The sequence below is a fragment of the Carassius gibelio genome, chromosome A21, assembly GCF_023724105.1.
Source record: "Carassius gibelio isolate Cgi1373 ecotype wild population from Czech Republic chromosome A21, carGib1.2-hapl.c, whole genome shotgun sequence".
In the NCBI taxonomy this organism is placed as follows: Eukaryota; Metazoa; Chordata; class Actinopteri; order Cypriniformes; family Cyprinidae; genus Carassius; species Carassius gibelio.
In genome coordinates this window covers 17,666,043-17,681,055 of record NC_068391.1, presented here as the reverse complement: position 1 = coordinate 17,681,055, position 15,013 = coordinate 17,666,043, and the positions used below count along the sequence as shown (strand labels likewise).

General features: G+C 37.8%; 1 protein-coding gene across 5 annotated transcripts in view; it reads right to left on the bottom strand.

The window, feature by feature from the left end:
• The window catches only part of LOC127942024 (transcription factor COE1-A), a 121,037-nt gene extending 107,055 nt beyond the window's left edge, over window positions 1–13,982 (bottom strand). For 4 of the 5 annotated variants that reach the window (XM_052537543.1, XM_052537544.1, XM_052537545.1 and 1 more), the window contains exons 1-5: window positions 13,390–13,982; window positions 12,774–12,930; window positions 11,831–11,894; window positions 10,637–10,692; window positions 1,585–1,658 (exon numbers count right to left, since the gene is read on the bottom strand). In XM_052537543.1, the coding sequence (XP_052393503.1) occupies window positions 1,585–1,658; window positions 10,637–10,692; window positions 11,831–11,894; window positions 12,774–12,930; window positions 13,390–13,523 (485 nt within the window). In that variant the 5' untranslated portion in view covers window positions 13,524–13,982. The remainder of the gene's footprint in view (window positions 1–1,584; window positions 1,659–10,636; window positions 10,693–11,830; window positions 11,895–12,773; window positions 12,931–13,389) is intronic. The other variant, XM_052537541.1, reaches the window with a different exon arrangement.
• Window positions 13,983–15,013: the final 1,031 nt, after the last annotated feature.

Genomic DNA, 15,013 nt, shown 5'->3' with positions numbered 1-15,013 from the left:
GTGAGCCAGGGCACATTTGTTAGTGGAGCAGACTGAAATTTCAGATTGAGTAATGAGTTTCTGCTTGTCCTAATTAACCAGGCATCAGGGTGATATTCATGGGGGGGGGGGTACAAGGGTGGGTGACACTGTTAAAATACCACTAAAAATAGACGCGAGTCGATCATCACAACCTACTTTTAAGCAAATTTATCTTTGGATGTTAATTAAATACATAGCATTTGATAGAAAAAGTCATCTTCGGCTTGTTTCTGTCTCTCTCTCGCTCTCGGTCTCTCTCTCTCTCTCTCTCTCTCTCTCTCTCTCTCTCTCTCTCTCTCTCTCTCTCTCTCTCTCTGTTGTTCACTAGGGGTTTGTGATTTTGACCTGGATAGAGAATACATCACTAGAGTGTACTGGATAGTTTTCTAACCAGGCAACAGAATAAAGTGACAACAAGCAATAAGATGTTTTGATGGCCACGCCCCACCTACAGCAAAATCTCATTGGTTCAACATCCCTGAATATAAAATACTCCAAGAAATCAAAATCTAAAGCGGCTTCCGAAATCGCATAGCTTTGGGAATGTTAAAAAAGTTTGTTCTATATAGCATCTGTAGTATGAATGAAATCCATATGTAATGCATCCGCCTTGTTGTCACTGTCATGTGACTTACAGCGTCAGTTGTGTCTCGTCACTGTCATTCACAACTCCTCTCCTGTAGCCTCATGGGATAGTAAAGACTCCATCAGATGCTTCAGAATCTTGGCGGAAATTTCCAGGTACTTTTTGCCAGTTTTAGGAGTAGGCTACTGTGAAATTGGACATACTACTCTGTTCATGTACTGTTTTTAGCATACTGTATAGTAAAGTGTTAAGCATATTCCAAACACAGAGCGAGTTTTCGCAGCAGTCCATATGTTTTAGCTTGAAGGCTTGCTAAATGCAACTGTACTACTAAAATGTCAACGTAAAAGTTGCATTTTAAACAATTACAGTCCAAAAATACAAACTAGTTCATATTAAAACTTGAATGATCTTGTTTGCAGGATTATATCATATTTGTCCAATAAAATGCTCTCTAGAATGAGACTGTACGCTAATACCATTAACACACAGCAAATTATGGTTTTCTGGTGTCATGAACAATTCAGTCCACCCATTGAGATGACTCTGTCTAGGACCCCTGGGGGGAGTAGTTTGTAATGCCTCATCAAAAAATAATATGTATAAAATCAGGTAGAAGTATGCTACTACGCCATTAGTTTGCAAAACATAAGTTGAGTAAAGCAAAGACAAAATTTAAATTTGCTGTTATACTAATATGTAAAATAGAATAAAAAAAACACATTAATGGTCACAAAAACATAGCTCAGATGACAGGTCATGATGCAGATTCTGTAGGATTTTTTTTAACAAGCACTGAATAGAGTAGTAATTAAAAGCTCTTTCAGCCAGTGGAATGGACTGAACTGTTATTTAAAATGTAAAAAATTAAACTGTTTGTCTCATAGTTTGATATGTTCTGATTTTCTATGATTGTGCCGTGTCACACAGCATTTTCAGCACCTGCTTGGGACAAAGTATAATGGAAAAAGTCTCACCTGCACATGATTTCATGAGTCAGGAGCACACGGCACATCTCTGGGTTCTTGTCTTGACCTTCATATATTATGGCCTTTGAACAGAGAGGGGGAAAAAATCTTTATTTAATACTAGAATGAATCTTTTGGGCAAACAAAATTAAATGTAGCACATTACATATGAAGCTGTATATATAAACACATTAGCTATAAAGCTGTCTATAAATATATATTTCAGGAAGCTGGCATTGACCACAAAACATCCCAAAAAAAAAGAAAAGAAATGTCCTCCACTTATCCACCCTCACATTCAGCTATGGATTCACAGAAGCCAATTCCACTTGAGAAACATGCTGCGAGGAGGCGTAATTCTGCCTTTAAAGCCTGTTGGTCTGGTCATATTTAATAAATATGAGCATGTGTCATAGGGAATCATAGGGAAGCTGTTCCAATATTTCTGGACTGGCTGTCCAGAGCCCTGGCTCCACACAGGACTGTGGCTCATTACTTAAAGGAAAACAGAAGGTGAGAAACGAAGGTGTTCCAATAAGTGGGGGTCATTGTTTCACTTCTTGCTCAGGTAATTACTTTCCCTACAGGGCATAGTGCTGAGATGGGGTAACATGTGGTAGAGGCTGGGGTCTACAGTAGCACCAGCTCTGAATGGTTTGAGGGATGGGTAACAGCCGAAGATCACCTGTTGTAGGTGGAGGAGATGATACGAAACTTAAACTGGTGGCTCAGATTCTAACAACCAGGGAGATAATAACAGTGATTCCTATAGATAAGGGAAAACATATTCATCAAAACTAATACTGTTGAAAGTCAACAAGAAATACTGTGCACAAATTTACTTCTGAAATAAACCATACAGGATATTCAGTAAAGGGGCACAAATATACCACTGTATCACAAATTATTATTGATCGATATTTATCCCCAGCAATATTTCAGCAATCATGTTGGGTGTTTTCTTTCAGCTGTTTAGAATCATGCCAGATTCGCAAAAATAAATCAGTATTTCAATCTAACTGGTCAATCGGGTTTGCAACAAGATCTGAAATCATTCTCGATTCAGTTTGAAGAATTCGGACAGCTCCCTTACGCCCTGAATATTCACACATATTTATCAAGGACAGAAAAACAAAAGAGCATTGATTGAGATGGATATTTACCTACAATCCATTCAGTGCAAGAAACAAAATTTAGCAAACGACTTCTATCGTTTGTCATCGACGAAGATGCTTTTTATTGTGCGTGCAGCTTGCAAACGACTCTGTACTGCAGGTATGGATGATTGACATCCATTTATATCCAAAACAGTGTTTCAAAAAGACACCGTATCACAAAACACCCACAAGAAAGCATCTATTTAGTTATACTTGCCAACTAAATGTAAAAAGAATCAAACAAAGAACGCGACTGATCTTGTCCGATTCACATGCATATGACTTTTATGAGCTAGTTCTTTTTAGTGTATCTGAAGGCTTGTTTGAGATGAACAAAATCTGCACAGAACCGATCACCGATGATCAGCGCGAGATGCATGCCGGTTAGAAATGTGTCCGAGTTACATCCACCTTGCTCTGATGGCATGCTTGACGTATGTCAAAAATCTCTCGCGAGCGCAAGGCTCACGTGTCGGATTCTCCAGTCAGGCATCAAAAGCATGATGGGAAACGACTTGCTGATGACACGGCTTAATGCTCATTGGTTTAAACAACTGTGATGTAATGTTCACTTTTAAAATGTTTGATTTTAAAACTCTAATATCATGTTTTGTGTGTTTATGTTATGTGTGAATATTCCCAAACTATCTGACAGTGCGATCTCTTTGGGTTATGTAATTAAATTTTTATATTTAAAAAAAATCTAATAAATAAAAACGTATATGTCTGTATTAAAGAAAAAATATTGATAAACACGTCTTTGGTATGTAATTAAATGGGTGTCTTGTTCATTTTATTTATTTTCATATAAAAGCAACAGAACTTGAATTACATCCAGTTTATTAGCAACACTGTGCACAGGCGTTAATCCCTCGATAGCCATCTTTGATCTCACAGATGTCAGATCCACTATGATAAGAGAGATCTCGCATATATTTCAGCCGAGGCCAGGCGCATCTCAAACAAGCCTAGTGTTCAGTGCGACAAGTAATCCGATTTGATTGTTTTAAGTGATTCAACAACATACAAAGCACGTCCAAGCAAATGACTCTTACTAGTTAATTCCTCTTAGTGAATCATACACACAATGAAACCAGATCCTTCAATGATCCATTCAAACGAATAAACTCAACGAATCAGAGTGGATAGTGAATCAAGATATGACTCAATTAGCTACTGATATTTTAGCCAGTCTCAAAATTAAGCTTTTGTGTTCTTCAGGTTAGTGAAATTTAAAGAAACATAATTACATAGGGTACACTATCAGTCAAAAGTTTGGATCAGCTATTATTATTATTTTCTTTTTAATGTATTTGAAAGAAGTCTCTTGTGCTCCCCCAAGGCTGCATTTATTTATCAAAAATACAGTAAAACAGTAATATATTGAAACATTTTAAATCTAAAATAACTTCAAATATGCTCATCAGTTGCTCAAAAAAAAATTATTTAAATTATTATCTCATTATCAGTGTTGAAAGTGACAGTACAAAACATTTTTATTACAAAATGCTTGATTACTTCAAAATTTTTATTACAAAAAATACTAAAGAGCAAAAACTGTTTTCAAAATTTAGAATAATAACCATTATAAATAATTAAGCACCAATAATAATAAAACATCAAATATGATTTTTGGTGTAAACACCAAAGTTCATATTAGAATAATTTCTAATGTGACAATTAATACTGGAGTAAGGATTCTGAAAAAAACAATTTTAATAAATTACATTTTAAAATATATTCAAATAGAAAACTGTTAGTTTATGTTTCACAATATTACCGTTTCGTATTACAGTATTTGTCACTTCAGTTCACTCACTCATTTTTGCATCTTTCACTGATGGGTATGAATATGAAGTTCCTATGCGCTCACTGGCATACTACCTACGCTAGCATCTGACATGCCAAACCATCAGTGGTGTGTGGCACAGGGGCGGTGGGGGGAGGAGGTGGGTGCGAGAGAGCAGTTGGGATGCCAGACTGGAGCACGGTGCACCATCTGGTGCGGCCCCCAAATTTTCTCCCAATTTTTCTCGGCTTTGCTCTCACCCCTCCTTAACACAAAACACAGCGCTGCCAGGCTGGCAAAGCCTTGTGTGTGTCCCCTCCTCCCCCAGTTGAATGTTGGACATGGTATGCCATTCCGAACAGTGCCAAGCGTGTCACCTTGCTAAGATTCTGGGATCTCGTTTGTAGGCATACCGACTGGCAGCAAATCTGTCCCGTTACGCACAGTCATTACTCTCTGCCATGTAACGGAGGTGTAATTCAGCAAGACTGTCCAGCATCAAAAAAAAATGTTTGTCACATTGACCTTAACTGGGAAAAAAACACTGATGCAAAGTCATATCAACCAAGAAAAGGGTAATTTGACAGGAGAAATATCCAGAGACAGACGATACATTGGCTCATTGTTTGATGTCTTTCAGATGTGCTTTACATTATACAAAGGCACTGAAAGCGATATTGTTACAGCCAGTGCTGGAGTTGGCATGCTCGGAGCATTTGTTCAGATGGTTTTCTTTCACTCTGAGGGAATGAGGGCCAAGGTCTTCTAGAAGTACACAGCATGCATCACTGTCTGCCAGCCCAAAGACCTGCTTCATATTTCTATCTATAAACACCAAATCTATCTTCGCCCATTCTCGCTGAGCTGTGCTCGGGAACAGCAGTATTCTTCCACTTGGCTTACTGCATTAATAAAACAATCTGAAATGTATTATAAAATGTCCTACATGTAATATACTGTCATTCAAGTCAACATGAAATCAAAAATTATCCTATTTATTTTATGAATGCACATTATTTAATTATTTGTATGTTATCTGATTTTATCTTTTTTTTTCTCACATTGCATAATTGTATGTTGACTTCGGCAACATTTTTAATACATTTCTTAAAACAAGACATCACAGTTAAATAGGGTAAGAATAGCAATTCTTTAAATTAATTATGTACAAGTTTTTTGAATTTCTTTCTCTTTTTTTACAGTTTTAAATATGCTCATTAGGCAATATGTAATTAAATATACACTAACTTGCATACATTTGAAAAAAGAGATCTGAACACTGGCTATAACCAAATTCAAAACTGTGATTGTGGTTATTTAATTTTTTTATTGATTTGTTTGTTTTTCTTATTTATTTATTTTGCTTGTTTGTCACATTTCAGTTAAAGGCTTTTACATAGGGTAGATACTTTGGATACTTGTTTTGGTATATAATTTTATAAATCAAAGAAAAAGAAGCAAAAATCACCATATTTTTAGTAATAAAATGTTCTAGAAATCAAGCAAATGATATATAAACAAAACCCTCCGCAAAACCTTCAGAATATACAGTAGATAAGAATAAAACGGTAAAGGTGTATGTAAGTGTTACTGGAGACAAGATTTCTGGCTCAGAAAGACAAAAGTCTTTAAAGATATGCATTGTAATTGAAATCAACAGATACAAATATATAAAGTGTAATTAAATAAAAACACTTATATGTGTACTTTGGATATTTTCTTTCCACTAGACTTAAAGAAGTGTCCAGTGCATGAAAAAACAATGTCACTGCTTGAAGTGCCACAAATTCCTCCAGTCATACAAATGGAATTAATCTCTGTATATCATGTTTGTATTAAGCATTCCTAAAAGGGAAAATGTAGATTTCCGGCTCTTAAAGTGTGCCATCTCGATAACTTTTAAACGCCTTGGCTGCTTTTACTGCGATCAAAGAACAGGAAGTAGTTTTGCAGGAAATGCTTTCCTTTTGATTTAGAAGAAACATAGAATGTGCAAAGGTGCCGCATAAAAAATTACAGCATAATGAAATCATAACATTTTTTAAAGTATGACGTTCAGGGCAGTTTTAACTGTGTGCCGAAGTGCGAGAATGGCACATTAATAAGCCTTGTAATACATATTTTATCTCGCCAAGCACACTTTTCATATTTCATCTAGCAGTTTCCTCAATGGCTTTGATGTGACGCCTGAAATCGAAGGCAAGTAAACAAGACGCTATAAATACATGGAAACCTACTTCCTACACAGTTGGCATCATCTGTTAGCATGCCATTAAGAACACGACTTCTTTTTTTTTCCCAGGCCACTGCGCTACCTATAAAGAGGTGCTGTCTTGGCAGTGATTTCACTCTTTGTTCTCCCACACACACACAGAAGTGTTCACATACACAAATAAGTATCCCACCCCACCCCTGATCGGCAGTTCAGACATAAAGCCTGAGAAACAAGAGAAGAGGAAGAGAGAGCAAGAGTTGGACAGGCAGACATACAGGAGAATAGACGGAGGGTATCTAGAGACATCTGAGAGACTTCTAGACGGTGCAAGAATTTGAGCAGGAGACCAGGGAATAGAACAAGGCTGAAAAAAAAATAGAGATGTGGAGTGGGTTAAAAGAGTCATAAAATAAAGCTAAGTAAAAAGAAATCTGTATTGCCGAAACCAATCACAAGTTCTCGCTGGCATGCCTTTGTAGGGTGGGGTTTGGAGAGAGGGTGTGGTCTGATTCACTGGCTAAGTTTAGCTCAAGCTCAAGTTAGCTCAAGCAAAACAACGAACAAATCTAGTACTGCATCTTAAAAAACAAACAATCCATGGGGTAATGAGAGAGCAAAAGGAAACGTAGGATAGATGAGGGAGGAACGTGGGAGGTCTGTTTGTCAGATGTGTTGCCGCTGATCACAGATTTAACTGTCAAACTCACACTTAACGGCCCCCCACGTCTACGACTCCGTCTTCTGTACCCCATTATGAGTTACAATCCCAGGATAACGGTGTGATTTTCATGGCCAATTCTAAAGATTCACATCAATCACAGTATCCACTACGCAACACTGAAACAAATCCTAACGCCTAACCATGACCCATAATGAATAGCATTACTGTTTGTCGTGATCTGTTCCATTTGTGATGTTTCTGAACTCTGAATCCATGAGACTTTTCTTTTCTTGGGTGGTTGAGTTGACCAATGAAAGTTGCGGGGTGGGGTTTTCGCATGTTATTATTCCTTGAATTAGCATTCAGAACAGAATTAGCATAGAATCTTAGTATGTGCAGTATTATCCCCTCAGCTGCCTAAAAAGCGCTATCAACTATCTGTGGCATGAAAACAAGACAATGCAAAGCAAAACAGAAATGCGCTACAGCTCAGCATGTCAGATTCAGAGCATGTGAGGTAAGCACTAGGCCACTGCTTAAACAACAGACGCAGTAAATTAGCACTATCGCTTCAAAATGTAAAACACTAAGACGTTTACGGTATCTGTTGAATCTAATAATTTGCCTGAGACAGTAACTATGAAAATAACAAGCGTCTGCTGTTGCGAAATTGCAAGAGTAAATCAGTCTCGCCACAGAATAATAAGGTCTATACTCGCTCTGAGAGCAATAACAGCAAATCTGGACACTAATTACAGTCCAAGCTAAAGCTGTTTTAGCTGTTTTTGCCACTGTGACATTAACAGGGTGTAAGTGTTTTAGCCTTGCTAGCATTGTGAAACACAGCCTCTGTGATTCGAATTTGTTCCTAAAAAGTAATCAACCTGTCCTCCAACCAATATGCTCGTATAGGTCGTTTGTCCAAATCCCTGAAATACGTCCCATCAGAGCGTATCCTACAATTGCGCTCCTATCGGCAAAAGGCCGTTTTCAAATCAATGTTTTGTATTATTTTATTTGTTTTGTGTTTCGTGTAGCTCAGTTGGTAGATTATTGCATTATACCTTGATATGTAACCATGCTGTCATCGGTTCGATCCCAGGAAACGGACGTGCACGAAACTGTATATGCTCAATAAATCATAATTTAGCATGAAGTACAAATTCTTTTCTGTGAGGGTTAGGTTTAGGCGTGGGGTTAGGTGTGGTCATTCAAACGAATAAGCCACCTAGTAAAATATGTAGGAAATACTGTGAGATCGGTGTAAAAAGCCCACACATTGCATTAAAAAAAACGTGCATTTTGATTGGTAATGACGTTATACGTCTTTTTTATGACGACAGACTTAATGCGATACTGTCCTTATTTTTATGCCTGCTAGAGGGTGCTTAACTTTAAAACGTAAATATAGGTCGTAGTAAGGTGCTTGCACAAACAACCTATATGGTCGTTTTTTGTTGGAGGACAGGCTCAAAGTAATAGTTTTACCCAATTTGAATTAGCGCTGCTACACTCTAAAGTTGTGACAAAACATCACATTAACTCACTCCACAGCCCAATAACTAGCATCTCAGAAGTGAGAAGTGATTACAGAAGGCCGACGGGGATACAGAACATCACATAAGATTACTCAGGTCGTCTGTAACCCGATAACGACTGCCAGCGGAGTAGCATCCGCACTCCCTTCTCAAGAGTGCCTACCCTTCAAACTGAAAGCTTGTTTTTAGTCTGAGCCGCAACATGGGCCGAGACACCTGTAGCTGTCCTGTGGTCAGCTGGTATTCAGGTCTCATTTCACTCTCTCAACAGGTCTGACTGCCCCAGAGAGAAACCACATCTGATCCCGAACTCTCTCTCACTCTCATTCACCTGAGGATATCAAAGACACATGCCGACCGGTACATATATGACTCGCTACAGTGCTTTTTGAGCTGTTATAAGGTAACTAGCTGTCTTGTTGTTGAAGAAGGGGATTTGATATCCTCCGACTGCCATTACACATGTTCCCCAATCCTTAAGTGTAGTTCTAAGTGGATCCCTTTAGCAAGTGATTTAACAATAGGTTGTCTTCACATCTGAAAGTTTCTCGCACACAAAACACCGGCAAAGGGGATCGCAATCTCATTCCTGGTGACTTCCATTACACGTGTTGTAATACCTGCACTAAAAATAATGAATACGAGTGCTAAAAATATTCCAAGACGACTGACATGAAAACTGCCAGCAAACAACTACAAAAAGATTTGTGAGGGGAAAGCCGAGGTGTCTGGGTGATTATTTTTTAACTTGACACTGATAAACAGCGCTCTAGTGAAACAAGTGCCATGTCCTCCCACGAAGTGCAGCAAAGCAGATAGTTAGGAAACAACAGCTCTTCTCCCTACTGCCAGACTAGTGCTGTCAAAGTGGCAGCTACTGGGGTTTAATGCGCTTTGATGTCCCCACCACGCAACTTCGGCAAGAGGGAGAGGGAGCTGCCGCCCGCAGGTAAGTTAGCGACTGTTAGCGAAGTGTAAAGAGCCTAGTGTGAAGCCTTTCTCAGTTTGCAGGAGGCAGCTAATAAACACGGATATGTTTAATAGACCACTTTCACAAAAGCTAATCACTAAATTCCCAGGGCTGATCCAAGGCTAAAAAAAAAAAAAAAAAAACACTAGTTATAAACCATCTAAACACTAGCCCAGGGCCACACATGTCTTCAGTGACTGATAAAATTAAACAGGAAACAGGAAACAGGCACCACTAATAATGTAGATCTGCCATATTGTACATACAAGAAATGAAACAAGCCAGAGTTCAGAAGAAGGCAGCCGAGCATGACATGTGAACCACACCAACGGGAAACACAAACATGTTCATGAAAAGGCTTGAAAGGGCTATATGCAAGTGTACTTGTTACTGCATTCTGGGTTTGCAAAAAAAAATACAAATTATTAGAAAAACCTGAAAAGAAAATATGTGTCCCCTAAAAATACACACTTTGTATTCACTACTTATATAATCACTATTTGTATACGCACTACTCCAAAAGAGGCGACAGGACATCCTATGATGCCATTGCCACCGTGCATGCAAAAATGTGACACTGTTCCTGGGAGATACGCATGCACTCCGCTGTGAGATTCATCTGTACGGGGCACAAACAGTCAACCTTTAGCATGCCCTGATGCCCAACATGTATGAATTAGCCTCTGGTGACATGCGCAGATGGTGGTGAATGGGACGAGGTGAACCCTTACCTGTTTAGTCATGGAGTCAATTAGTCTTACATAAAAATCCTGCTCTGTTCTGATGCCTGGAACACACAGAAACTTGACATTAGCATGTGCTTTTCATTAGATTTCCCACAAACGCATTCACATTCATTATCTCTAAATCAGCCATTTCAATGCACTGTAATTGCACCAAGCATAATGCTCTTGAAATAGCACAAACACATTTTGGTGTTGTAATATGTCCACATATTAAATTAACAATACATGAAAACAATATTCTTTGAAAGACATATTTATTAAACAAAGTACATTTTCGTATAATATTATATATATATATATATATATATATATATATATATATAATATTATTTTTTTTTATGAATATGTTTTGTTATGTAAAATGCATGATTGGCCTAATTATAACTTTAACACTAAACACACCTGCACATGTCATAAATCATAATTAATGGTTTGTTTACTAATTTTTAATTAAACTCTATAGCAAATTATACCTATTTACATGGTTAAATAATTATTTATGAAAACACAGAATACATGACTGGATTTAAAAATGAGTTTAATTACTGCCTTAAAATCTAAATGGTGACTTGCTATGAGTTCATTGCTTTTCAACAACTTTGAATTTAAATACTTATGAATAAAATCAAAACTCAAAATGACAAAAATGATGATGTGATGAAGCATAGATGTAAACTAATGATAAAACCGCGTTTTGTGCACTATATATGCTCAAGAGGTGGCAGAACTAACAGCTGGTTTATTTAGAAACTGACCAGATGACAAATGATAGACAGGCTGTCAGATTACACACTAATGAATATGATCAATTCAGAATCACTCCAAGAAAAGCACATTAACAATTAATATCGCCTGGTTGGAAATAGGTTTCTGATTGATTTAAACCTTGGGTGAAATGTTAATGCTTTAAAATCAATCTGATTCATTGTGAAGAGTCATGCTTTGATTTGAAGAAAGTAAATGAGAATTAGTTTGTGTTGAGCAGTCAATGACTGATTGCGTTTAATTGTTCAGACAGAAATATTCTCGATCGGTTAAATCATTGATTTAAATCAACTGCCAATCTTCGTCAAATGGCAGCACCTGCTGCTGTTGTTATTTTAGTGCGATGAACTGCAAATTACTTTCGATGAAAGTGCGCAAACTCAAGCCTCGTGCGCAAATATGAGCATGTCTTACCGTTGCTGTAGAGAAGTTGCAGTCTGTAATGAATGCCATTGTTTGTCTTTTCTCCTGTAGTCTCCTGGGCATGAAAATAATATTACAACAGGTCTCAAAATCATCCTCTACTAATGCCATAGCCTACTAACGGAAGGAAAGTTACTGCGTTTACAAAATGATCTCGTTCGGGCCTGTTCAATCAAATCAGCTGTAGCGCTAATTCTATTTTAGTAAAAAATATAGCGTGTGTATAAACAAAACGGAATTATCTCATGAAATGTATTTAATGTATGAGGTCAAATTAATTTATTCTTAGCTGTATTAGGTCACATTAATAAAGTTATAGTAGCATTATTATAAGTTATAGGCCTTTACTTATATTATCTGCTTAGATAATATTGTTTTATTATGCAGGATACAAAATGCATAAGATATGTTTTATGTATCTAAATATGTAAATTAAGCTCTACTAAAATGTTTGAATATTTCCTGTTAACGCGGCTGAAAAAAAATACAGGTGATTGAGTTTTGAAGACATGCAAAATTAACAGACATATTCGTGAATTTTATTTATAAATGTAAGAAATGCATATTAAACCTTAATCTTACATTTTAAATTAATAATCGCCTTGATCATAATCAATATAACCATCCCGTTTAAATAACTATCCGATTTAGGCTAATTCCTGAAATGTTTATTTCAAGGTAATATTGCATTTTATATCATTTTGAATTTACTGATTTGTTTTTTTTTTTTTCAATATATTCACGTATTAATTATTTCGACGGCTTTCAAATGTGCATGGTATTGCTGTTCACTTGTCATATAATATCCCCTGCACTTAAAATAATAATACAACAAAAAAAAAAAAAAAACATAAAGGCGTGTGCGATCGTATTTAGTGCTCCTGTAACATCGTGGTGCTGAAAAACATTTTTGAAGCTCGTTCAGTTAACTCACCTTCTCTTTTTCCACAAATCCGACAAAAGAGGTTCTCTCAATTTCCACCGGCTGTCCTTGTCGGTCATAAAGGGCTAAAACGAAGTGGAAGAAGTTGGATTTGCGGAGATTTGAGGGCGGCTGTTTCTCGAAGTGCGCCCGGGCCAGTCCCACTCCACTGCGGGGAAGACACGCAGAAAGGGCCGTGTTACAAACATCCTTCAGATACTAGACGTAGATGTGTTATTGAAACAAACTGGTTGTTTAATTTCTATTCCACTGATTGGAGAATTAAAAATGTCTGTACATGTGTATATGCGAAATCTTAATTTATTATTATAATTGTTGTTATTTTGCTATTATTATGCTATTATTGAGCAATTATTATTCTTATTATTTCTCCAGCAAGTTCAATCCAGTGGTCTTAGGACCTCCAGATGTGACTGCATGCAAAAGAAGGTGAGCTTTGGCAAAGTACCCAAACTTTGCATCCAAAGGAATCACTAAACGACAAAGCAAAGCGAATCAAAGGCTTAATCCTCCACAATCCGGATCGAGTTTCCTCAAAACAAACGCCAGCAGCACGATCGGTCCACGCTCCGCGGGAGGTGAAGTCACAGCCCCGGGGGTCTCTTACCTCTGCGCGGCCGTGTTCGCATCCAGCACCCCGGCGCCTTGCATCCATGTTCGGACTGCGTTCATGCCGGCTCCGATGGGCTCCTCTTTCAAAATACTCCCACTCCTTTGGATGCTCTCCTGAATCCCAAACATGAAACCGGGATCTCTCACACTCTCTTCCCGTTGGTAGTGTTCTCAGGTGCCCACCTCCCGTGCGTAAGAGAGAGAGAGAGAGAGAGAGAGAGAGAGAGAGGCAGCTCAGCGCTCCGATGGGAAGGAGTTTAGAAACCAGGACAGATCACGGTGTCACTAAGACGCAAAGTGGAAACAAAAAGAAAGCCGTGTTTTCTGTGCCGATAATGTTTCCTGTGAGCAGCTGGTGCGATCAAGCAGATCTCATATCAAATGTCATCATGACCTAAGAACTTTTCGCCTCTTGTCTTCTTTTTTCCGGCTTTCTTTATCAGGAGAAAAAAAAAACTAAAAAGTGGATAATTCAAGATGAGGCTGTATCCTGAGCCCTCTCGATCAAATTGAAGTGATTTGTGTCTCTTCCCAAAGGAATCAATCCTTCCTTTGACCATGAGAGGGGCAACTAAACACGAGCGCAGCAGCCCCAGAGGCTTGAGGAGGGATCGGGAAAGGCGGTCCGAAGGCAAACCAGTGTCAGATCCGCCCAACCAGAGCTCTCTCTCCTCCACCCACTCCATCAGTCTGTCAGATGGCATTACTCGAGCACTCAACAGAAGCTGATCGGAGTTAGACGCTACAAACCTCCCGCAAAATGGGTCTGTATTGATCCATCTAGTTATCTTCTTGACGCTGTAATTGCCGGCGTGACAATAAAACACTTGTGTCTTGTTCACGCGTAAAGGCTTAATGTGAAGCCGTAAATAAGGACAGATTGCACGTCGCAGCTGAATACGGCACGTGCTGTGCAATGTTGCAGTTGCATCCACATTGACATTCGCCAATTGGCATTCTTCAGATTCTTTGTGAAAAAAAATAAAATAATAAAAAATAAAAACATCTTTAGGCAGGGGGAACTTGAATTCTCAAGATCCTGCACCTGAAACCTAAAAATAACCATTAGAGAACATTATATAAACGTTCACTGTAGATAGTCACACAAATAAAAAACTTCGCCTACTTAAAGAGTGTTAAGGAATTGATTCACAAAAAGGAAAGCATGCGGTTGGTTTTTGCAGGGAATTTTTTTAGCGGTTCGTTAGAATTATCTGAGGCACTTTAAATGTCCAGTGAAGTTCAGGGAGTTCATTACAGTGTTACAGTGTAGGTTCTCCACTGGTTCCGTCTGAAAACATAAACGCTGCCTCGGTTAGGTGACTTTTACGCTGTGAAGTAGGCTACAATAAAACTTTCATGGAATTATAAAGCCATGTTTGAAATTTGACGGACGAATCTGAAGATAGATAGAAGATATATAGACTGACCAAAATTCAGTTCTTGATATACCACAGTATCCATGTCCTTAGCCTATGTTTCAGACAAACAAATGTTACAGTACTGTCATTAAATTTAAATTTGGGGATATATATATATATATATATATATATATATATATATATATATATATATATATATATATATATATATATATATATATATTTCACATTCTATTT